The sequence below is a fragment of the Eleutherodactylus coqui genome, chromosome 10 (assembly GCF_035609145.1).
Source record: "Eleutherodactylus coqui strain aEleCoq1 chromosome 10, aEleCoq1.hap1, whole genome shotgun sequence".
Classification (NCBI taxonomy): domain Eukaryota; kingdom Metazoa; phylum Chordata; class Amphibia; order Anura; family Eleutherodactylidae; genus Eleutherodactylus; species Eleutherodactylus coqui.
This window is the reverse complement of record NC_089846.1, coordinates 11,797,734-11,824,357: the sequence shown is the minus strand read 5'-3', so window position 1 is coordinate 11,824,357 and position 26,624 is coordinate 11,797,734. Positions and strand designations below refer to the sequence as shown.

Genomic DNA, 26,624 nt, shown 5'->3' with positions numbered 1-26,624 from the left:
CATTATATGGGACTCCCCTGCAATCTGTCGGCAATTTGGTTGCTTTTTCTGGAACTTGATCTCCTACAACTAAAGTCACCATCTAGCCTTCGGGCACGGTCAAGCTGCATCCGGAGTGTATATCACAGGTATACCTCACTGACAGATGCATTCCACGTGTAGCACCCTGTAGCCATACATTGCCCATAGACCACTCAGAATATGGTTTTCTAATATGGATTCATTTGTATAGAATAGCATGGTTGACTACACTATTATACCCTGTTTCCCTGAAAATAAGACATAGCATGATTTTCCAGAATTTTTGAGGATGCTTGAAATATAAGCCCTACTCCAAAATTAAGCCCTGCTAACAGTTAATTGAAAGTCAATTTAAATAGTGTCCAGGCAGCTATACATGTAAAAAAAGTTATACCTTTTTGAACAAAAATTATTATAAGACACTGTCTTATTTTCAGGGAAACACGGTATCTAGCATTAAAAAAGCTATATCGATGTATACTGGCCTGATATAGAGGCCAAGAGGACCCACCATTGGATAACAGGAGCCTATGGATATCTTTCATGAGCTTTTGTACAGTGTGAATGAAGCCAGAACTTACCTAGTATTGGTCACAGCTCAGTGTTTACAAACATTGTATCCAGTTTATAGAAACTCTAAACAGTTTACCAAAGTACCGATACATTGTAGCAATCTATCAGGGCTGGGGGAAAATGCCATGATTAGCTCATAGAAGATATGAAAGTGTTAGGGCGGACATACAGAAGTGACCTCCTCGCTGTCACGGGGCGGCACGTGATATAAACAAGGCGCGTCTTCTAATATCTCTTTTTATTGTTCTTTACATAGTTGTGGATCGTACAAATCATTTTGTCCTGCATCTTGTGATTCGGTGTCTCCTGATGAGCGTGATAATAATAATAATACAGTAACTATAAAACAAAGCCCCTGCATCTCTCCCCTATATGTACTGGAGGTGGGGGTGGGGGGGTGGGGGAGGGGTAGGATCTGGTCCCATCCTGCCGAATCGCCATCACCTTCCCATGAGTGAATGTGCTCTCTACTGAGACGACGGCTCTGCCGCCTCCCCGTTCGTATATAACCATCTCCTCTACTCTTACGTATCCATATGTATATATTATATGTCATAAATAGTTTTTTCTTCATTTTTTTTTATAGTTTTTACAGAAACAAAATTCATTGCTCTTAATAAATCCAAACTACTTCAAACTGAACGACATTCATCGCGTGAACAGACAAATACAGCGGAATACTTCAGAGAACGACAGACATTATACATGAGAAGTCTTCTGATACATAAGTTTAAACAATATGGACAATCTACTGTTATCGCCGCAATACGAACCGCAATCCACTGCGATTAGGAGAGAGCTTCTCGGTTACGAATACTTGCGGAGCCACGGCCCCTTCAGATATCTATAAGCTCCTTTTTACGGATTTATTCATCTTTCTTTTAATCTAGAACCCAAAAAAAAAATGTAAGGATAAATCCTCCGTTCTTTACAGCCGCAGCGCTGGAATGATACATAGTCTCTCCCCTTCTCCTCATAGTCACAGCGTCTCTGTCCGTTGTAGCAAACAGTCACTGCCTTGTATAGAAGGTTTCGCCTTGGATGGTGAATGCAGCAGTTTATTGATTTCCTCTATCGTTGGATTATGTGGTATTAAAAGGTAAAGTTCCCGAAGATTTCTGGGGTTTTTTTGTTTTTTTTTTTACATCTGGAGGGAATCGTCCAATCTGGTTGGAACGTTCAATGGACGGTGGAGTTTTGGCAGCCATTTTTATTCTAGTAACGGTATTCTTTATGTTTTTTTTTCTTGTTTTTTGTTGTTTTTTTTTTCTTTTGGTCAGTTTGTTCGCCAGGACAACAGATTTAGCTACAACTCATCGGACCTGATAACGTGGAACAGGGTGACGTTGTAGAGGACCTGGTGTCCGTTATTCCAGGCGTAGAGAGCGCGATCCTTGGGGTTGTAGTCCAACATGGAAATATGGGAATACCTGTTTTGGAAGGGGATGTCGATGTACTCATAGTTGGATGTGTTGGTCTGGTAAGCGTAGTGCACTTTGGTTCCTCCAGAATATCCATTGGTGACATAGAGAGTCCCGCAGATCATGAAGGCCTCGCCAGCGCTTCTCTTGGGGTAACCTGTATTCCAGGTCTTCAGTATTTGTAGAGTGTTGGGGTCCAGTTTGCTGATCACAATGTTCCCAGCATTTTGATTGGTGGCGTAGACCACCCATAATCCATTTTCGTCCACCATAATGTCAATGTCTGACTGGCCCCCCCATGCGTAGTGGTAAACGTTGGTGTAACCAGCTGAGTCCAAGCTGCGCGTTTTCAGGATTGTCTCTGACTTCAAGTCAAATCTGATGATGATGTGACTTTGGAATTTATTGAAATATATGGATCCGTTATATACAACCTGGCCGGTCCCAGACCAAGGATGGGGCAGGCGATGAGAGGTAAAGTTGTCACTGTTCATGAAGTCCTCCATAGACTTGTACTCCCTTACAAATCGGTTGTTGTGATATCCGTCCATGTACCAGACCTGCAGGGCCAATAAACACATTAACAGTAAGAACTGTTCACAGCAGCACAAAGTATTAAAGGGCGCGGCTAAGAAGGGGTAAGATATCCTGTGTGCTCACTTGGTGATATAAGTGAGCACTGGGCTGTCAACCCCCCCCCCCCCCCCAAGGCTCCCATTGAGCTTAAGAATTGGGGTCCCCTATCCCTCCTCCTCCTCACTGTGGGAGTACTGTACCCTCCGCAGTGAGGAGGAGAGTGAACGGAGTGCTGGTCAAGCAAACACACCAACGCTCCATTCCCTTTCAATGGGATGAAACTGAAAGGGAGGAGACATAGATTAGATATTAGACAGTGAGGGTGATCAATGAGTGGAACAGGTTGCCACGGGAGGTGGGGAGTTCTCCTTCAATGGAAGTGTTCAAACAAAGGCTGGACAAATATCTGTCTGGGATGATTTAGTGATCCTGCACTAAGCAGGGGTCGGACCCGATGACCCTGAAGGTCCCTTCCAGCTCTACCATTCTAGGATTCTATGACTGCGGAGATACCTGAGTGGCATCTGCTTGGCTAGTTCCGTCAGCCCCATTGAAATGAATGGAGCGCCAACCACACTTGCTCAGTCCATTCAATGTGTGACACCACTGCAGGGAGAGTACTGACTTGGGCATGACAGACAGAGTGACCCTCTTAAGATTGGTGGGAATCCCAATGATGAGACCCCAACCGATTAGCAAGATAACTTGTAATTGTGTTAGAACCCCTTTGAGGATGGGGATATCTGCATAGATTTTTCATTCAGAGAAATTGCAGATTTCCGTTTACAACCGAGGATGAAATAGCGCTGCATGCTGCACTGCTTCATCCTGGAAAGTGCTGGAATGCATAAAGGAAGTTGGACAGACCCCATTAAAGTCAATGGGAGCTATTCTGCGCCGTCTGTTTCCATCACAATCTGGATCCATTTGGCCAGGGATTCTGTTTTCTTGCTTCTATAGCAGTATAGGAAAACAGAATCTACCAAAAACTCGATGAGAGCGATGTTAATTGAGAGAAAAACCAGATGATTTATTCCTATGTTAATAAACTCGACTTCACAGATCAATTCTTCCACAATCGGAGTGATGAGACCGGAACTCCGATGACTGTGAACTTAAAAACCGAGACCTTCAAATATCCCTTGTGTTCTGGCCAGATCTTTGTGTTTGGTGCCTGCGTGATTCATACCCCGCAGTGACAGCCTGCAAGGATCCTGCACCCACCCGGCTACAACATTTACATATGACATTTCCAAGGAAAATGTCAGAAAAGGATTTCCCTCCAGCACCCACCGGCCTGTGAGGCTGCGGGGGCTACAGCTGCCCTGTTCATGGCTTATTATCACTGCGATATCATCCTCTGCGTATCGTCACATGGCAGGCGATGCCAATCTTACTATAGCATATATGTCCTGTTCATAGTCCACTAGACAAGAAGTAGCTATAGGGGCCCTCAACCACATAAGAGGAAACCATAGAAGCCCAGGAGCTTCAAGTTATACTTTGCAATGTTATAACCTTGTCCACAGGATATGCCATAAATGTCTGATAGCTGCGGGTTCCATCTCTGCCGATATTTGCAGAATGGGGGTCCCCCACGCCCTCCAGCCTGGTATGAAAGTGTATGTGGCTATTTCGGTGAATCCTAGGGAGCTATCTGTCCATTTATTCTCCACCTGGAAATGGCTGCCGCCTCACCAGGTAGACTAGGGGGCGGGACTATCCTTTTGGGTTCCAGAGGGGGGATCTATGGCACATCCTAAAGGACCTTTTACACAGCCGATGATCATGAGGCCTTATGAAGCTGCGTTTAGCCAGTGAAGAAGCAAACACTTGGCTGATCTCATCATTTGTGCAGGCAAAGAAATCATTGTTGTCGCAGCACACCTCCCCATGTAAATGGGGGGGGGGGTGCTGCCAATGATGATTCTGTATTGGGGACGAATTTGTCCCCATCGACTTGCGTAAAGGCCATTTCAACAAATGCCAAACTCGTTGATCAGTGCTCATCCGACTGCCGTGTAGAAGAGCCCTAAGATAGGAATAGCCTTTCAAGGAGCATTTCCTCCTAATATACTGTAAACGTTCGGTTCCTGGGACAGCCAGGTGACGGCCAATATAGCTGATATTACATATCTGACCCATCTTTCTGAGATATCCAAATCGCAAATCTGCCTGTACCTCCCACAGCAATGTCACTCTATAGGTAGGCAGAAGGCGCGATGGCAGCCATGTTGGTTATAACCCAGCCTTCCCAGTTTCTCCATATGCTGGGGTCGATCTACTGTATAAAGTAAATGCTACTTACTCTGTTATCTCCTTCTGGAGCCAGAGGATCTGTCATCCACGAACCGAACCTGGATCCGGACGCCTTGATTGTGACCGGCTCACTGATGCCCGTCAGCTTCCCACAGGCTGCAAAACACCAGTGAATTACGTTCTCATGCATTTTAACTTCCCAATCACAGTGCAATGTCACACATTTATATCCTCCCGGGGGATTTATGGGGCCGAGTCAGACAGAATATCATATAGGAGTAAAATATGGCTGACATAGTGGGAGGAATATGGAGGAGTAATATTCTGCAGATCTCTAAGCGAGACTTTTACTACTACATGTAAATCTCCGATACAAGGGTCACATCAAAACCTTCCAGCCGGCGTCGTCACTTTGTAGCCGGTCTGTGGGTGTGAAAGGTGGAATTGGGTCTGGTGCATGTAAAGTAGCAGTAGAGATCAGCGGTGCCCCCTGCTTTGTGCTGCTGATCCTAGAATATGGTGCATACTACTTACAACATGTGTACTATAGGGGTTGGGGGGTTAGCAGTGTGAACCTCGACCGGACGTCTGCTCTGAGGCCCCTTCTTACATGCGCACCCCCCCACCCCCCCACCCCCAAGTTTGGACTTTTAATAACTTTTCTTTTTCAAGCCAGTCCAAAACTGCACGGAACATAAGAGGAGCTCAATGACTGCATGTATGAAGTTATTAGTTCTGCTCCATTAAGTGCCGCTCATCTCCAGATCAGCTGCATACATGGGGTGCTTGAAAGTTTGTGAACCCTACAGAATTTTCCATCTTTCTGCTTACATTTGACCTAAAACGACATCAGATTGTCACGTCCTAAAAGTAGATAAAGGGAACCAAATCAAACCAATGAGTTAAACATATTAGACTTAGTCACTTATTTATTGGGGAAAATGGTCCAATATCACATGTCTGTGAGCGGCAAAAGTATGTGAACCTGTAGGATTAGCAGAGAATTAGAAGGTGAAATAAAGGGGCTTCTACACGGGATGATTATCATTCAGATCCCCGCGATCTGATGAGGATCTAAAGATTGTCATTCAGTAGAAATGCACCAACTGAACGCTGAACGAGAACGATTATCGCTGGGCGGCCTACCAGATATCTGTTGCCCAATAGATTGTCCCATGTAAAAGCGCCCTAAGAGTCAAGTGTTTTCAATCAATGGGATGACGATCAGGTGTGAACGGGCAACCGCATCTATCTATCAAAGTCGGATCTTCACAACATGTTTGTAGAAGTGTATCACGGCACGAAAAAAGGAGATTTCTGAGGACCTCAGAAGAAGAGTTGAGGTTCATCAGGGTGGGAAAAGATAGAATACCGTCTCTAAAGAGTTTTGACAGCACAGCCAGACAGACTGTTCAAATGGAGAACATTTGAGACCATTATTGCCCTCCCAGGAGTGGTTGAGCAAGGTGTTTAATAGTCCGCAAGATCACAAAAGAACCCAAGATAACTTCTAGGCAACTAAAGGCCTTTCTTACATGAACTAATATTAATGTTGATGAGTCCACCAGCAGGAGGACACTGAACAACAATGGTGTGCATCGCAGGATTGCAAGGAGAAAGCCGCTGCTTTCCAAAAGCAACATTGCTGTCCATATGCAGTTTGCTAAAGATCATTGGACAAGCCAAAGGGCTATTGGAATAATGTTTTGTGGACAGATGTGACCAAACTTTCTGGCTTAACCCTTTCCAATCCACTGTCTGACCTCTGAAGACATTATGATTTAAGGCTGTACTGCTCCGATGTTGGAAGACATCAGTCGGGGTTCTCTTACTGTATATTGCCAGCCTCTCTGCTGTCGGAGCCTATCCAACATGTCACCTCATGCAGTACTGGCTTTAGCCAGCAGATAGCGCCGTTGTATAACGCCAGAAAAAGAGTAAGCCCCCTAGGAAAACCAGGATACAAATTGGATTGGAAAGGGTTAAATGAGAAGTGTTATGTTTGGAGAAAGAAAGGCACTGCATTACAGCATAAAAACCTCATTCCATCTGTGAAGCACGGTGGAGGTCGTCTCATGGATTGGGCCTGTTTTGCTACATTTGGGCCAAGACAACTCACCATCATTGATGGAACACTGACTTAAAATTTTACCGGCAAATTCTAAGATGTCAGGACTTCTGTCCATGAGCTGAATCTTAAGAGAACATGGGGCATGTGGCAAGAAGTCGTCCCAAAGCACACAAGTCGTTCTACAAAAGAATGGTTAAAGAAGAAGAAAGTTTTGGATTGGCCAAGTCAAAGTCCTGACCTTATTCCTATAGAAATGTTAGGGAAGGACCTGCAGCGAGAAGCTCATGGGAGGAAACCCACCAACATAACAGGGTGAAGCGGTTTTGTATGGAGGAATGGGCTAAAATTCCTCCAAGCTAATGTGTAGGACTAATCAACAATTGGCAAAAGCATTTAGATGCATTGCTGTACAAGGGGGTCTGACCAGATACTGAAAGCAAAGGTTCACATACTTTTGCCTTGTGATATTGAATCCTTTTCCTCAATAAATAAATGTCTCAGTTGTTTGATGTGGTTCTCTTTATCTACTTTTAAGACGTGTGTGAAACTTTGATGTAGTTTTAGGTCAACTATAAGCAGAAATATGAAAAATTCTGAGGGGTTCACAAACTTTCAAGCACCCCAATATCTATTGGAGATTGCGGTGGTCTGAAATGCACCCCTAAGAAACCTAGAACCTCGGCTACAGTAGATGGATAGTATTGTTCAAAAGGAGAAGTGACCACAGAGTCCATTCCCCCGAGATTAGGCAATCACACGTTCCTGGGCTCTTAGGTGTTCATCTGCAGCCATTCTCACTATGCCATCTGCAGGCATTCTCACTATGCCAACTGCAGCCATTCTCACTATGCCAACTGCAGCCATTCTCACTATGCCAACTGCAGCCATTCTCACTATGCCAGCTGCAGCCATTCCCACTATGCCAACTTCAGCCATTCTCACTATGCCATCTGCAGGCATTCTCACTATGCCAACTTCAGCCATTCTCACTATGCCATCTGCAGGCATTCTCACTATGCCATCTGCAGGCATTCTCACTATGCCATATGCAGCCATTCTCACTATACCATCTGCAGCCATTCTACCTATGCCATCTGCAGCCATTCTCACTATGCCATCTGCAGCCATTCTCCCTATGCCATCTGCAGCCATTCTCACAATGCCCTTGGTTCTGATGGTAGCCACTTTGTCCAGATGGGTCATTCTGCTTTGCATTCACTATCGATATAATTACTATGAAAGCTAATTCATGGAGGTTCTTCCATCCTGGAAGTAGCGGTGACCCTGAGTAGGAAGTATCACGTCTGGGATGGGCCGTGGCCCTCAGCCCGCTGCGCGGGACGCCCGTATTGTTCTGCTGCTAATTATTCTTCAGGCTCAGTCTCCCTGATCTGTCATTGAAATGTCACCAGAGATGTTTAATTAATGGCTCGCTGTGCATCCTGAAGCCTGGTGGCATTTAATCTTCAGCAGTCAGGCCATTGTCTGAGGTCCTGTTTGGGCAGCGCCACCATTACTGACCCCGTCCTTATTGGTGACCGGTCCCTGCTGCAGTCGGAGCACAAGAAGGATGCGCGACTCTCACTAATGCAACCCCGGAATCTCTGCAGGAGAAACACTTATTCTGTTTGGTCGTCTTTATTAAATCGTTCATTTTGGCTCGAATGGTTCACTTGGCCGGGTCATTGCCCCCGAGGCCCAGAGCGCGGCGGTCAATTACAGGACCTTCCTAGCTGGACGTCCATCAATGCCTCGCTCCGCTGCTCTAACTAGAAGGTCTGTTTTACTGGACTGACATTTAAGCGGTGAAGGACGGTCGCCGACCAAATGTTAATTAGTCGGGGATCTATCCAGCAGAATTAAGTCTGCCCTAAGAGAAGGGCCTTATTAGCATACGGTCCCCAGGTAGCAGCTTAAGACGCTCCCTAACCTTTCTCCTTGTGCTTTGTTCCCTGTGTGCTGCATGCTAAGCAGAGAGGATTGTCGTGCGCTGATGAGCTCAGGGGGGAACAGTGCCGTATCAATGGTGGTCTAGCATAGCCGCGGCTGGAGATTTCTTAATACTGGCAGTGCTGCACCAGTATATAGTGCACTGTGCGGGAAAAATAATGCGCTACTTTGATAGATCGGACTTTTACGGACGCGGCGATATCAAATACATATTTTATTGTATGATTTAGATTTTTTAGTAATTGATATGGCAAAAGGGGGTGATTTAAACTTTTACAACTTTTTTTTTTTTACAATTAAAAAACTTTATTGATTTTTTTTTTTTCTCATTACTTTGAAGTCCCCCTGGGGGACTTTAACATGCGATGCTTTGATCGCTCCTGCAGTATGACGTAATGCTATAGCATTACGTCATACTGCTTTTTCACAGGCAGTCTATCAAGCCACCCCACGGGGATGGCTTGATAGGCAGTCTGGTAAAGCAGCCCTGGGGCCTTTCATTAGGCCCCTGGATGCCATGACACCTGCACGGCTCCCCCGATCTCACCACGGGGGAAGCCGTGCGGGACCCCTGAACATCGTTCGGGGGATTTAAATGCCGCTGTCAGAATTGACAGCGGCATTTAAATGGTTAATAGCCGCGATCGGCCGCGCGGCCGATCACAGCTATTGCCCGCGGGTGTCAGCTGTTATAAACAGCTGACGCCCGCACTATATGAAGAGAGGTTGCCACGCAACCTCTCTTCATACATACCCCGCGGCTCCATGACGTACCGGTACGTCATGGACTGGGAAGAGGTTAAAGACATTGATTGATGAATGTATGATTGCTGGGGGTCTAACTGCTGGGACCCCCAGTGATCCCGAGACTGGAATGCCCCGTGAATGAAGTAGCGTTGCACATGCCCAACTGTCGCTTCATTCACTTGTATGGGATAGCCAAAGATTACTGATTGTATAGATCTCCCTCAGTCTCAGGGCGCCTTCACACTTGCAAAAAAATTGCGCAATGCGAGAGTGAGTGAAAACGCAGAATTATGAAACCAATGATTTTCAATGGATTCATTCCCATCTGTGATGTTGCTTGAAAACAAAATCGCAGCATGTTCTATCTTTCTGCGATATTGCCCATTGTTTGCGATGGGGCTGGCCCCATTAAAAGCAATGGGAGAACTCCGCGATCCTCTGCTGTGGCTGTGACAGGGGGAATCCCTTTCAGCTGCAGCAGGGAAATCCCTTTTAGCCCCGGCTGGTGGGATTCCCCGCAGTGATGTAAAGCTATTTTCACATTAAAACGCCTTGCATCCAGGGGTTTCACATGGATTGTGCGGGAGATATCGCCCTCGCCAGTGTGAAGCCGGCCTCATAGAAGGGAATGGAGTGGTGGTTGAGTGTGCACCACTATTGCATTCACATGGGGCATTCAGGTGCGCTGGTCTTACGATCACTGGGGATTCCTGCGGGCGATCCCCAGCAATAAGACATTTATTTCTCTCCTATTCTGTGGTTAGGGGATAAATGTCTTTACTAGAAAAAAAAACCTTCAACTTCCAATCAGTGCAAGGTCAGCATTTCCATAGAAAATCCAATCTGCAATGCTTCTGGTGGCAGCCCACGAAAATGCGGACAGTACCATCCTGTCATGTTGTGGCAATATCACCACCGCATGTGCCCCCCATGCCTGTTGCCCCTTTTTCTTGTGTTAACGTCTGGGCTTTGCTCCTTCCTTTCATGCTAATCATTGCCTCCCTGCTCGTGCGTGATACTTCCCTTCAGTAACCAGGAAAAGATGAGTTATACGTTTCAGTGTAGCTGGTCCTCCACAGCTGCGCTCTCAGGCAGGTGCAGCACCTAATAACACATAGTGCAATTCTTATACCCCAGGGCGTAGAGGCAGACATGCGGCAGCTATGGGGCCCGTGGAGATAGGAGGCCTAGCAATGTTTGGCCCCATCACCTTTTCTACTGGGTGACTGGAACCCGTGCAGGACTCCCCTCTCCAGAGGAACTGAAGTGCTTAAAGACAAGGCCGTTGCAAAATGTCTTAAGGGTGATGGAAAAGGAATGTTAAAAACAGACTCTTCTGGGTGCCAAAATCCAGCACCTTAATAAGGGGCCCATTCTATTCTTTGCTATGAGAATGGTGAGCCTACCAAAAGGTGGCCTGAGCGTGCTGCCTCAGGCGGCCAACTGCAGGACCTCAGAGGAGCAACAGGGGATTAACCACCAGCCGGTATTTATGTTTTACCAGCTATACTAATGACCAGTTAAAAGATAATTGCTGGCTGCGAGCCGGACGGGCAACAACCTGAGGAAGCATTCTACTGACTCCATCTGTGGCTCCGCTCCGACCACCACTGTTGTCATTAGTCCTGTCACTTCCTGACCTTTCCAACCCTCCATCCTGGCATCTGCGTTCCTGTACATTCCAGAAACTATTACTACTGGGGCCACTAATGAGGTCACTATTACTACTGGGGCCACTAATGGGATCACTATTACTACTGAGGCTACTAATGGGGTCACTATTACTACTGGGGCCACTAATGAGGTCACTATTACTACTGGGGTCACTAATGGGATCACTATTACTACTGAGGCTACTAATGGGGTCACTATTACTACTGGGACCACTAATGAGGTCACTATTACTACTGGGACCATTAACAGGGTCACTATTACTACTGGGGCCACTAATGAGGTCACTATTACTACTGGGGCCACTAATGAGGTCACTATTACTACTGAGGCTACTAATGGGGTCACTATTACTACTGAGGCTACTAATGAGGTCACTATTACTACTGGGACCACTAATGAGGTCACTATTACTACTGGGACCATTAACAGGGTCACTATTACTACTGGGGCCCCTAATGAGGTCACTATTACTACTGGGGCCACTAATGAGGTCACTATTACTACTGAGGCTACTAATGGGGTCCCTATTACTACTGGGGCCACTAATGAAGTCACTATTACTACTGGGGCCACTAATGAGGTCACTATTACTACTGGGGCCACTAATGAGGTCACTATTACTACTGGGACCACTAATGAGGTCACTATTACTACTGGGACCATTAACAGGGTCACTATTACTACTGGGGCCCCTAATGAGGTCACTATTACCACTGAGGCTATTAACATGGTAACTATTACTTACACCATTAAGGTCACAGTTAGTATTGGGGCCAGTACTGGGGTTACTATTGCTATTACTACTGGGCTATTAATGGGGTCACTATTACTATTACTTATGCCATTAAGTTGGTCACAATCCATATTGGGGCCACTAAGGGGGACACTTAGTATTGGGGCCACTACTAGGATTACTATTACTACTGGGCTGCTAATGGGGTCACTATTACTATTACTTACACCATTAAGTGCGTCACAATCCGTATTGGGGCCACTACTAAGGTTATTATTACTAATGGGGTCACTATTACTATTACTTACACCATTAAGTGGGTCACAATCCGTATTTGGGCCACTAAGGGGGACACTTAGTATTGGGGCCACTACTAGGATTACTATTACTATTGGGCTACTAATGGGGTCACTATTACTATTACTTGCGTCATTAAGTGGGTCACAATCCATATTTGGGCCCCTATTGGCATTATTATTACTCTGTCACTTCTAAAGACAGCTGTCAATGGTTCAAGTATGTGTTGGGCATCTTGTTCTCTTTTGCAGGAGGGCACCATTCCACATGTGACACCATAAAGGCTTGTGGCTGCGCTGGCTACGGGGCCCCCTCTGGTCTCTGTATGCCACTGCTTGTGCCCGCTATGAGTTTCTATGGAGTAATTCTGCAGAGCTTAGAAAATAATCTAATAATAAGATTTGGATCCGAAGCCCATCATACTCTTCATCCGTTGCCGTACATTTGCCGCGCAGGTAGGTGTTCCCGGTTATCACCTTCCCTGCTAGCATTAGCTCTAGGATCCGCTGCAGCTGCTCATTTGCTTTCTGTCTGTGGACTGCCTTACCTGTTGTGATTCATCATCCCGGAACGAGATGTATTATTTAGTTGGGATGGCGGACGGCGCATTAATTTTCCGTTCTCTCCGAGCGCCCTGCGATGGAGAGAAACCTTCTCATCCGCTCGTACAGGAACGTGCATGGAAACTGATTAAATCCTTCAGTGCGGAAGTCAGAATGAAGGACGGAAACAAACAATGAGGCAACTTCCAAAAGAAAGAGTCCTATGTGGCTACAAGGCCTGTGACAAGGACCGAGGATTAGTGCGAGCGCACAGGGCCCATCCACATCTGCGCTGGAGGCTCCGCTCATAGCCTGCGCTGCAGATCCGGGACCAAGTCCTGGAGGATATAGTCCATGGGGTCTCTTTGAGCCCGGCATGTGCTGGATCTGGTGATTCCAGTATGGATGGAGCCGACAACAGAAACAGAATGGAATTGTTGGCTCAGATGTGAATGGGGTCTTATTTTCCAGTCCCACCTAGAGCTGCATCTAAACTCCGTCAACCCCTTTGCCGACAGCCATGGTACCCGTAGTTGGAGCGTCAGTGGCTGTAAGCATCACCTCCGCTTATTGCAGCTCTCCGGGTGAGCAGCAGCAACACTGCGATAAGTGAAGACGCGACCGCACCTTGAGGAATCCAACAGAAGTGTGAATGCAGCTCTGGCTGTGACTGGATCTGACCAGGAGGACATAGATGAGGAGTCAGTCCGCTTGAACCTGTTTGTAGATAATAACTGGATAGGAGTATAATGTGCCGGGACCGTGCAGAATGACATCTCATTATAACGGCTCCTGTTTTTCCTCCTCTCCCCATCTATATACCATATGGTATCACTGCTGTGAATGTTACTCTCTCCACACAACACGACTGCACGACAGATTGTGCGCGCCTGCGAGTGTGTGGTGTTCTCCTCGTCTACGAGGGAACCACGCACAGTAGAAGCTGCTACATGGATCTGCGCCTTCATAGATGAGCATTGGGCCCTGCAATGTATGAGCATGACATCCTGTACATGATGCGGCCGCTAAGATCACTCCAGGCCAAAACTTCAATGTCAAGAAGTTCATCTGAAAGCCACTTAAAGGGGTAATTCCGTCTTGCACATTTAGATATACTAGTAATTATTAGGAAATTATAGTACCAGAGTTTCTAGGGGCGCAATGCTCCACACAGCTCTGCTACATGCATGTCACACACACACAGCTCTGCTAAATGCACGTCAAACGCAAACACAGCTCTGCTACATGCATGTCACACACACACAGCTCTGCTAAATGCACGTCACACACAAACACAGCTCTGCTACATGCATGTCACACACACACAGCTCTGCTAAATGCACGTCACACACAAACACAGCTCTGCTATATGTACGTCACACACACACACAGCTCTGCTACATACATTCTTCATCCCATACAACAGGGATCACAAGCAGCACAGCAGAGTCCTGCACATACTTATCACCCCCTGGTCATGTTACCACAGACTCCTTCCACATAGGTGACTGCTCACATGACAGTAACATCATCACAGGTGCTGTAAGCACCGGCTCTGTAGGTTTTTAGTAAAGTGAAGGATCTGGGATGATGTCACCGTCATGTGATCAGGGGCAGAGCTCAAAGCCCCGGTGACTGATCCCATGACGGTGGCATCTTCACATGTAACTCACACAGTCACTCACAGACAAGTGGTCGTATTCCATAGCAACTGAGGCCGCGGGGGCTTGTAGAGAATGTAGTCTGCTCGTAATCTGCACAGGGATCAAAGACATGTGATGATGTCACAGTCATCTGATCAGGGGCAGAGCATGTAACTCACTCACGGACACAGAGCCCAGATGACTAATCACATGACGGTGACATCATCACAGGTCCTGTAAGCACACAGCTGCTGTCAGGCTCTGCATGTTTTATGACCTTTGATGACGTCACCTTCATGTGATCAGGGGCGGGGCATGTAACTCACACAGTCACTCACGGACAGGTGGTCATTAGTATTTTGATGTGGTAGATGCGGGTCCAACTTTTGCACGTATCTCTAGAATAAGGGACCCCAACACTGTCCAGTCTTATTCAGGCTCAGCTGGATGGCTGGGTTTTACGGATGCACCCTGGGCTACACTGTTTCCACGTCTCGCAAGCTATGGAAGTCATGTGTGAAGCACTCTTGCACTCAACGAAAACCCCTTTCAGCCCAAGCCCTGCCCATCCATAGCAGCCAATGGCCACATGATGCCACTGATACTGCTGGCAAGATCCTGCAACCATTGGCGGCTTCAGCGGCAAGCAGTTTTCGCTGTATGGAAACACAGTCTAAGGGCTGCAGACCGCTCGCTGCCCCAATGAGTTACGTTGGTATATTCAGACGTGCGCTCATTTTATGCGGACCATAGGTGCATGTAAAAAATAAAATCGCAGCATGTTGTATTTTAGTGCGTAGTCATGTCTGGGGGTGCATAAAAAAATGCAGCAAGCAGGCATAAGCATCCATACTTTTTTGACACACCCTGTTTTCTGGGCTGATGCAACACAGACATAAAAAACGCACATAGGCACCAAATACTCACATACACATGTAGTGAAAATGGTGCATTTATGTGCACTTTGGTGCATTTTCAGGACTTTTAGGGTGCAGTTTTTTCACACACCGCTGATCTTTTGCAAATTTTTTCGACTGACTTTGGACATCCCTGCACCGTCTGCAGGAACGGCGGCTTCCAGATGTGCGAGGGGCGTCCAGCTGCAGCAAATCTGCAATGTGTGAACAGCCTTCTAGTCACCAAGTCAGAGCTTATCTCCCTTTACAAGCAAGGCGCATGTGTGCCTCCCATAAATATGTCAGCGGGCTCTGGCTGCACTAATTAATATGGATAAGGGCTGAATCATTTTCACGGTTCGCTGGTTTCTAGGGAACTAATAAAGCTTCCGTTTATAGGAATATGAATTCAGGCTTCACTGTGACAAACAAGAAAGCTGCAAACTCCTAATCATTTCCTGTGTTCCATAATTAATGACATCAACGTCGATGAAAGGGAAAAGCAGCCGTATAATGTGATATACCGCCATGTACTATGAGATGGTTATACAGCTGCATATCAGGCTCATGGAGGTCGTCCCGTGTCCTCATCGGGGGGGCAGGGGCAGCAGCGACTCCTCCGAAGACTCCGCTACTATAAGTAGCACATAGTAGGTGGGGGCCGGGTACAGAGTTGGCATTGGGGCCCAAGAGCCTCGAGTCACGCCTCTGATTCGAATGCTTTAGAGTAGCCTCTGTTTGGATTAGAGTCTGTCTGTTGGCCCGTGTGTCTGGAGGTCTACGGCAGCACCAACTTTTTGGATTTTTTTTTTTCTTAAAAAGTTTTTAAAGGGTTATTCCCATCCATAGAATAGGTCTTAAACGTATAATAGGTGTGGATATCAGAGGTCGAACCCAAAACTATCTAGAGTTGTGCCAACCCACCAGTTCCCCGCTAACTGCAATGGCCAGGGGTGGTCAGGTCTTTCAGAAACGACTAAGTAGGCTTCATTATACTGTTTTTATAACTCCTATAGAAGTCAATGAGAGTTATGCAAACTGCATAACTGGAAATAGTATAGCCCAGCCATATTGTTCTCATCCTCCTGGTCACTTCGCATACATTGGCATTCCCAGCTCAGTTATGTTTGGTTAAGACGGGGATGCCTCTTTTAATCCTCCAAACACATTAAACTATAGTTGTCTGAACCCACAGATTTTGGTTGGAGCAGATGACTCTTGCACATGTATGGGGGCATCCCCGCTTTCATCTGTCTCAGGGGATGGAAGGATCCACACGTTAAATTTCAATGTTCATCCTTGTGTTTCCCCTAGAGATAAACTTAACTGGAGCAACCAGTGTCAGGCAGCTGCTGCCAAGGCAAATAGGATCATGGGGGCATCAGAAGAGGTCTAGGGGTGCATGATGAGAACATTGTTCTTCCTCTTTAAAAGTCACTGGTCAGACCACACATGGAATATTGTGGAAGTTTGGGACACCGGTGCTCAAGAAGGACATATCAGAGCTTGATCGGGTAACTATATATATATGAGGATAATACAGAGATCTCTCCTATCCTCTATTTATACCAGGACTGTAACAAGGGGGCGCTCTAATAACTATACATAGATATATCAGGGGTCAGTACAGAGATCTCTCCTATCCTCTATTTATACCAGGACTGTAACAAGGGGGCGCTCTAATAACTATACATAGATATATCAGGGGTCAGTACAGAGATCTCTCCCACCATCTATTATACCCAGGACTGTAACAAGGGGGCGCTCCAATAACTATGTATAATATATCAGGGGTCAGTACAGAGATCTCTCCCATCATCTATTATACCCAGGATTGTAACAAGGGGGCGCTCTGTACATCTAGCGGGAAGAAGGTTTCTACCTCGACATAGAAGGGGAGTCTTTACTGTAAGAGCAGTGACATTGTGGAACTCTGTGCCTGAGGATGTGGGGATGGCAAACTAGATAAAAGAGTACAAGAGGGCCTGGACGCCTTTCTTGAGAGATACAATATTACATGTTATATCACTAAATACTCCAGGGGGTCGGTGATCCGGGGATTATTCTGGTTGCCAGCTTGGAGTCGGGAAGGAATTTTTTTCCCTTAAATGAAGAAAATTGGCTTCTACCTTACTGTTTTTTCTACCTTTCTCTGGATCAACATTGGGGAGGACCTGGCTGAACTGGATGGACATGTGTCTTTTTCGACCTTACATACTATGATACGATGAAGCTATGACCAGAGCTGTCTGGTTGTGGCCTTCTCCACTATCCCGATGGAAAACACATCAGCGCTCGGCCAAATGAGCATTCATGTGTATGGGGGAGTCGGGGAGAGTTGTCAGCCAGACATTGGGGGAGTCAGGAGGAATGGCTGTGGGCCGAACCTTTATTGCCAGGAGCATGAAGTCAGTAATACAGGTAATATATGCTATTGGGGCATGTTCTTCACCTCCCTGCTGCCTGTAACCCCCTCACCCTGTAAACGGGACCCTTCTAGGTCATCGTATCCCTCTCCATAATAGCTCATAGGTTTTGCGCTTACCCCGACCCTTATCGCTATCGGAGGCATCTGGACTCTTATTACTCCTCTATTGGGTTTGCAGCCCATGTATCTCACATCCGAACAGAAAGAAAACCCCAAACCCCGCTCCCCGCCCCGCTCCCCGGCCCCGCTCCCCGCCCCACTCCCCGCCCCGCTCCCCAGCCCCGCTCCCCAGCCCCGCTCCCCGACTCTGCGCATGTTTGGGATTGTATCTGCTGATCTGGCGTTTGGCGTTCTCGGTTTTGGCAATCAGTCCGCATTTTGATAAAGGTGACCTGGGTGCGTGGCCACCGCTGTGTCAGCAGCAACTGCCAGTTAATCATCATTACATGACCGCATCGGAAGACATTGTCAAACCACAAAGAAAGGGCGACACTTGGACACGTTCATAACGCAGCCCTCCACAGATGTCACATGACCCGTCGCCCATCCCTGGTGAAAGCAGCCATCATGCGGGAGTAGATACCTGCAAGGTAGGAGGCACCCCGCGCCAAATACTCATCCCACAAGCTGGTGCTTCCACAATGGGTTAGATGAGGGCAGAAATGTAAAAAAAAAAAAAAACACAACATATTTTCTTAACCATCTCTCGATTTGCCCCATTCACTTAAAATAAGTTGGATGTAGCAGAGCTGAGTTTGTCCTTTGGCACGACTCATTACGATTTTCATCTGTAAACCGCCGATAAAGCGTCTGCATCACCGCCGCCATGCCATCGACAAGCTCAGCTCTGCTACACCCGCACATTAACACAGAATCAAATTAGCACCCCCCTAACAAGTGTGTTACCCATAATCCCTTGTGTTTTGCTAACTAGCCTTAGCATATCGTATGAGCGTCAACAGAAAGCAAATAGCGGGATGCTGTTCTGTGACCGTGCCTCGGGGAGCTGTCCGCTTCAGCACCGCTAGCTACAGTTATGGGTGTTTGGAGATGGAGGTAGCAGGCTGTTGCCACCGTGACAGGTCTGAGCCTACCTAATTTTTGCATGCATGCACGAAGCCTTTCTTCAAGATTTGACACTCTGCTCTGAAGTTCCTCGTAGTCATAGGCGCCAATCTCCTCCTGAAGCTCGTTTAGAACTGACGTCAGATTCTGGACCTCCTCCTTAAACTGCAATACCAATTTGGCATCGGCTTTGTACTCTTCCAACACTGGTATCAGAGGCCTAAGTTCCTCCATTTTCGCTTTTATTGCCTGCAAGGTTAAAATAAGCTGGTTCAGTGCTCTGCATGCAAAACTTGGCAACACCCTGTCCTGCCCCTGTGCCTGCCCTGCCCTGCCTACCCGCTGGGTGCAGTGGTGCAATAAACCCCTCGGAGGCCATTACTGGTGCCATGAGAGTGCTGTCCAATAGCAGATTAATAAATCCTCCATACAACTTATTTGGGAAAGGCCTTTATTAGTCATTTTTTTTTTCAAATGCGACATCTTATGGTTACATGCGTCTTTTCTTTAAAACACATACACAAAGAGTTTCTTTCTTTAAAAAAAAGGTAGAATGCATTGACAAGGGTTAAAAAGTCTTCATGAAATGCAGCTACATTCGCATGCAAAGGAAGATTGGAAGTCAACGTGTTGAACGTTCCTTAGTGAAATAGCTCTAATCGGGAGAATAAGGATTACAAAAGTAAAAGAATCAAAAAAAAAGGAGGTCAAAGGAAAAAAAAAAAAACGAGAAATTCTGATTGGTGCCCAAACTGCTGTGTGTCTCGGTAACATAGGAGTTAACTCTTCAGTCACTGCAAGTTAAGTTAGCCCTGTAATCAAGAAAACGGAAATACTGGTGAAGAGTCTGAGCACTAATCTGCATTCATCAACACGTTTCCTCCAGTGCTGAAGACTTACATCATGCAGGTAGGGGGCGCTACCTTCCGTCTAGTTACCGTGTACCTTCCTCCTGTGGATCCCAGCAGAGGGAAGGATCTTTCCTGTGCTGGGATCTGTTCACACAAATCCTGAGAGCAGGTCACCGGGGGCAGGATGCCCACGTGGCGCTGCCCATAAAGTAGTCTATGGATATGGTAAGATCTCGCCCTTGTTCTACTCTATAGGTATCTGGGAGGGTAGTTCTTAAAGTTCCTTTGCACATCTGTTTAAGGGTAGAATCATTAAAGCGACCCTCTGGTTCTGGACACTCAAGGACGGCCGCACCACTTCTCTGACTACCTGGGGCGCACTTGTATGCACCATGGGTGGCCTTACATGGGACAACTATTCTTCAAACGAGTGTAGCGGTCCCATGTAAACATGGAACCCAACAGGAATGACTCACTAGTTGATAGTCGCTTCATTTCTGGACTGAAAGCAAGCGACTAGTCAGCGGGTTCTCCCTCACTGCAGCGGCAGTCATTCATCTGGCTGATCACAGTGAATGGAGACGGGCAGCAGGAAGACGTCTCCAGCGCTCCATTAGTCCTTGAGCATTTCTCCTGTGTGCAAGCACAGAGGCAATAAGTCTTGGGACCACTATGCCTCCTGTATAAAGCCATCTTAAGACACTACATGCGGCTTTCCTTGGCCAGTGCTGCCCCTGTACTGCGCAGTCAGAGCGGCTTGTAGTGTCTCAGGCTGCCAGAGTATACTAAGGCACAGTTTGCACCCGGTAGTCAGAGAAGCAGCCATTTTTATTTGTCCAGGACTGGAGGGTTGCTTTAAAGTGAATCTCTGGTCCCAGAACCAAAATTCGTTCCAGCCCTGGGAAAATGACATTACCCTCTGCTTTCCACCTGCAGCGTTCTACTGCGGAGTCGCCATTTACCAGACCACCATTCAGACTCCTGTCCTCTCACTACCAAGTGCATTAGTAGTCTGGGACACTGCACGCTGCTTTTGGATTGGCTAGCACTGCTCAGGTGGCCATTCAGGGAGCAGGTGGAGTGGATCAGGTAGTCAGAGAATAGGTGCGGCCATTAAGAAGATGAAAGGTGGTCCCGGTAACCGGTGATCCCACAGCAGAACGCCATAAAGGGAGAGCAGGAGGTAAGAGTACGTCTCCTCCGATCCTGGAACAAGTCCTCGGAGCGGAGGGTCGCTTTAAGTCTGAACCGTTGGTTTATCCTGCAATCACATCTGAGGCTTTGTTCACTATTTACTTGCAGTCCTGGATAATTCTGGTGAGATGATGGCAGCGGATAGTGGAAGGAATACACAGTCCTCTCCATACATGCCCCAGCAGCTCTGGATGTGACTGGAGTATAAGACTTGCTGCAAGGATCAGTACATAATAAGACTACTTGTAAACAGGCGACTTAAAAGTTGCACCCGAGATTCTCGATCAGTCGGAGTAAAAAACAAAAACCTAAGAGCGTACACCCATCCAAATAAATGGGTCCTGTCTCCTAACGGAGCTCTAAGCATTGTATGGAGATTAGAATGTGGTACTGCGGCTACAAGTAGCACAGAGGAGCTCTCTGAGCATGGAGCGAGGACACTGACGTCACGGGTCCCTGATGATGACTAATGGGAATGCTTGTGAATAGGATTCGGGCCCCAATTTGTGTATCTGCTTCACTAATAACCTGCTAGTCCATGGAGATAACCTTCCCGCTCAACCTACATCATCCCGGGGTATTCATACCTGCATAAGGGAGCACCGCCAGGGAAGTAAGGTGGGTGTAGTATGGGCAAGGGCGCAGGTAACCCGTGGCCACCGGGAAATGGGTGAAGATCTGCTTAAGGCTTCTACTTCTGTACGGATGCAGCGGATCTTACTGTGCTTGTTCCAATGGCTTGTGTTGTGTTAAGTGGCGGGTTAAAGTATTGAATGCATTGTGTCAAGTTCATGTTTGCTACATCTGTATCGCTACATCAGCGGAGTATGTCAGGTGTGATAACTTCATTCTCTCCCTTTATATTAGTAGCTCCACACCTGCCCCAGAGGAGCTGCGGTCACGTAAGCCACAGGGCTCATCTGCTTAGTCCGGGCAGCCTGGTGCAGGGCGGCATGTGCCAGGAACCTTCCCTGTCAATGCATGGTGTCTTGGAGGGGCTGATGTATGACGAGCCGCTCCGCTATTGCCTCTCTAATACCAGAATTTCTCTCCAGGCTCCGCTGCTCTCCCAGTGGGAGCAATTAAACAGGAGGAAGCGACAGCAGCGGTGCTAGCGACGTCCTTCCTGAGCCTTTCTGACGTGACTTTATTGTCTGTTCCATCATTACTAGAAGCGCTACTCCCAGCTATTATAATTGGGTATCAGCCCTGGACGTTCCGCCAGCTGAGACCAAATGCCCCTTTGACTGTGTGAAGGGAATTGTTACCTTTTGAAGCAATATTTCAGACGCTGTTGGGCAATATAATAATTCCTTTGTGATGTGTTATAATACAAAGTGTTCCCAACATCTAATGCGGGACCGACACCACAATCCCATAATCTGCTGTCAGCAGCGGGTAGTTTGGACGTTCTATATAGTCTGTTATTGGACCGCAGTAAAGTTCAGCTTATGGGTTCACCATCTTTAAAAAACAATATACTGTGAAGTTTCTATAGAAGCATGCAATAAAAGATGAGACTAAGACCAGATAGGAACATTTAAGGTGAGAATAGGACCCTATAAGGACATTTAAAATGAGGCGAAGAACCTACAGGAACATCTAAGATGAGCCTAAGACCTTATAGGGACATCTAAGATGAGGCTAAGACCCTACAGGGATATCTAAGATGGGGCTAAGATCCTACAGGGATATCTAAGATGTGGCTAAGACCCTACAGGGATATCTAAGATGTGGCTAAGACCCTACAGGGATATCTAAGATGAGGCTAAGACCTTATAGGGACATCTAAGATGAGGCTAAGACCTTATAGGGACATCTAAGATGAGCCTAAGACCTTATAGGGACATCTAAGATGAGGCTAAAACCCTACAGGGATATCTAAGATGAGGCTAAGACCCTACAGGGATATCTAAGATGAGGCTAAGACCCTACAGGGATATCTAAGATGAGGCTAAGACCCTACAGGGACATCTAAGATGGGGCTAAGACCTTATAGGGACATCTAAGATGAGGCTAAGACCTTATAGGGACATCTAAGATGAGCCTAAGACCTTATAGGGACATCTAAGATGAGGCTAAGACCCTACAGGGATATCTAAGATGAGGCTAAGACCCTACAGGGATATCTAAGATGAGGCTAAGACCCTACAGGGATATCTAAGATGAGGCTAAGACCCTACAGGGATATCTAAGATGGGGCTAAGACCCTACAGGGATATCTAAGATGGGGCTAAGACCTTATAGGGACATCTAAGATGAGGCTAAGACCCTACAGGGATATCTAAGATGAGGCTAAGACCCTACAGGGATATCTAAGATGGGGCTAAGACCTTATAGGGACATCTAAGATGAGGCTAAGACCCTACAGGGATATCTAAGATGAGGCTAAGACCCTACAGGGATATCTAAGATGAGGCTAAGACCCTACAGGGATATCTAAGATGAGGCTAAGACCCTACAGGGACATCTAAGATGGGGCTAAGACCTTATAGGGACATCTAAGATGAGGCTAAGACCTTATAGGGACATCTAAGATGAGCCTAAGACCTTATAGGGACATCTAAGATGAGGCTAAGACCCTACAGGGATATCTAAGATGAGGCTAAGACCCTACAGGGATATCTAAGATGAGGCTAAGACCCTACAGGGATATCTAAGATGAGGCTAAGACCCTACAGGGATATCTAAGATGGGGCTAAGACCTTATAGGGACATCTAAGATGAGGCTAAGACCCTACAGGGATATCTAAGATGAGGCTAAGACCCTACAGGGATATCTAAGATGGGGCTAAGACCTTATAGGGACATCTAAGATGAGGCTAAGACCCTACAGGGATATCTAAGATGAGGCTAAGACCCTACAGGGATATCTAAGATGAGGCTAAGACCCTACAGGGATATCTAAGATGGGGCTAAGACCTTATAGGGACATCTAAGATGAGGCTAAGACCCTACAGGGATATCTAAGATGAGGCTAAGACCCTACAGGGATATCTAAGATGGGGCTAAGACCTTATAGGGACATCTAAGATGAGGCTAAGACCCTACAGGGATATCTAAGATGAGGCTAAGAACCCACAGGGACATCTAGGATTAGCATAAAACCCTACAGGGATATCTAAGATGAACATAAATCCCTATAGGGATATCTAAAATGAACATAAGACCCTATAGGGATATCTAAGATAAGCAAAAGACTCTAACGGTACATTTAAGATGAGTATAATACCCCATAGGAATATTTGAGATGAGCATAAGCCCCTATAGGGATATCTAAGATGAGCATAAGACCCTATAGGGATATCTAAAATGAACATATGACCCTGTAGGGATATCTAAGATGAGCCTAATATCTAAGATGAGCATAAGACCCTATAGGGATATCTAAAATGAGCCTAATATCTAAGATGAGCGTAAGACCCTATAGGGACCTCTAAAGTAAGCCTAAGTGGCATTTAAGATGCATGTGTGAGGATTAGCTATATCTCAGTGTACAGTAGCCCTATAGCCTCCTGTTACTAATGGCCACACTTATAGGTGTGCAGTGACCCAGATCTCAGTCATTAGTTTGGCATGTTATACCTGTTACTATATGTACAGCATTTTCCTCCACCATATTATTTACTACTATCTGCCTCTACACTTTACATCATTCTGCTCCCTATGATGGGGGGGGGGGGGGGGGCTGCTCCTTTATCCCTCTCTACTCTCCTGTTCATTCTAATTCAGCCTTTGGTGGAAAACCCAAGTCCTCCAAGGCTGGAGTGACCGGTTGGCCTGATAGGACTCAGGTATTCAGGTCACGGCTGGTTTGGGGGTTGTGTCAAAAGGGAGACCCCCTTTAATATTTGCTGAGACTATAGAAAACTAGAGCAATGCGGCGTCCCTATAATGAGAGCATTGCAGGAACTGTGGCAGAAGCCGTATATGGGAGCTTCCAGTCTACTAATGCAGAGCCGGCAATTACCGCTCACCTAGATTCTGAATGTTGCTTAAAGGATGAAATGTGAATCGGCGCGGAGGCTTTCCAACCTGCGGCTACACGGTGAGCGTCTTATGGGAGGCCCGGGGGGATGCTGACATTGCCTTATGTGTATTACTATACAGAGTGAGCCTAATTGTCATGGTGCGGCTGCACAATCTGCAATGATGTTTGTAGGTGATGGGAGGAGGCCTGGCAGCTTATAGAGTAAGGATTAGACAGAAACCTCCTAGGAATAGCCTCTATGACCAGCTGTGGCCTCTGCGGCTGTAGAAGGACTACTGCAAGAGACCAACATCTTACTGTGCTGCTCAGTTCTGCATGACTTGCTGTCCTCCAGAAGATAGGGGCCATAAAAGTTGTGTTCCCTTGACTTCCCATGGGTGCTGCAGGCCTATATAATGCCCCTTCTCCATAGGTACCAGAACATTACCAATACCTCTGGCATGGTCCTCCTCTCTTCTCTCTACGTCCTCGCCTTAGATGGTCAGCACCATCGCTGACCTGTGGTATGGCTCCTGCATTGAACTTATCTGCCTCACATCTATGAAGGCTTCAGTGGCTGTAGATTCTCTAATGAGGTTTTATTAGACCCTTTCGGCTACATGTAATGTATCCATTTCCCATAAGCCTCTCTCCCCGTAATGAAGATGATCCAATACTCCAACATCTGGTTTATGTACTATGACTATGTGTGATGCGTTCTATGTGTATCCTCTAGTCTCAGAGCAGGGTGAGTCCTTCTACCTGCCGCTGACTGCTGGGATATCATATTAATGTCCCTCTGTATCTGCGGAGCTCCAGCAGATTCCTATCTGACCAATTAGCAGGAATAGCCATAAGCGAGCGTGTTTATTTAGTCACGCCAGGCGTGCTTACATCCATTCCCTCTAATTAACAAGTGTCACGCCTCGTCACACCTCATTTCTGCTGAAGAATCGGTCTTTCCAATCTCATTATCTGTGGATGAGGCCACCTCACTATCCGAAATGAATCCTAATGTGAGTGGAGTCAATTCTGAAGGGTCAATATATGGAAAACTGATGTCTTTCAACCAAATTGGCAAGGGAAGACGTTATCAGTGGCCTTCTGGAGTTGGCTGGTACATGAGGGCATGAACTATATATGCTTCTCAGCCTTATCCCTATATCATTCGATGTTCAAAAGGGACTAAAGGATTAAACTAGCGTCCCGATGTCCGTGCTAGATGTGATTTTATACAGAGAAACTTTACATTTTATATTATAGATATAATCCGTATCAACGATAAGTGACTATATTCTACTGATCCTGAGTTCCATCCTGCATTATACTCCAGAGCTGCACTCACTATTCTGCTGGTGAAGTCACTGTATACATACATTACTTATCCTGTACTGATCCTGAGTTACATCCTGTATTATACTCCAGAGCTGCACTCACTATTCTGCTGGTGGAGTCACTGTGTACATACATTACTTATCCTGTACTGATCCTTAGTTACATCCTGTATTATACTCCAGAGCTGCACTCACTATTCTGCTGGTGGAGTCACTGTGTACATACATTACTTATCCTGTACTGCTCCTTAGTTACATCCTGTATTATACTCCAGAGCTGCACTCACTATTCTGCTGGTGGAGTCACTGTGTACATACATTACTTATCCTGTACTGACCCTGAGTTACATCTTGTATTATACTCCAGAGCTGCACTTAC

The 26,624-nt window shown here is 46.5% G+C and overlaps 1 protein-coding gene across 2 annotated transcripts in view; it reads right to left on the bottom strand.

Annotated features, from left to right (window-relative positions):
- Positions 1 to 821: 821 nt before the first annotated feature.
- OLFM1 (olfactomedin 1) overlaps positions 822 to 26,624 on the bottom strand; it is a 66,903-nt gene continuing 41,100 nt past the window's right edge. For both annotated transcript variants that reach the window (XM_066580236.1, XM_066580235.1), the window contains exons 4-6: positions 18,926 to 19,145; positions 4,900 to 5,006; positions 822 to 2,575 (exon numbers count right to left, since the gene is read on the bottom strand). In XM_066580236.1, the coding sequence (XP_066436333.1) occupies positions 1,901 to 2,575; positions 4,900 to 5,006; positions 18,926 to 19,145 (1,002 nt within the window). In that variant the 3' untranslated portion in view covers positions 822 to 1,900. The remainder of the gene's footprint in view (positions 2,576 to 4,899; positions 5,007 to 18,925; positions 19,146 to 26,624) is intronic.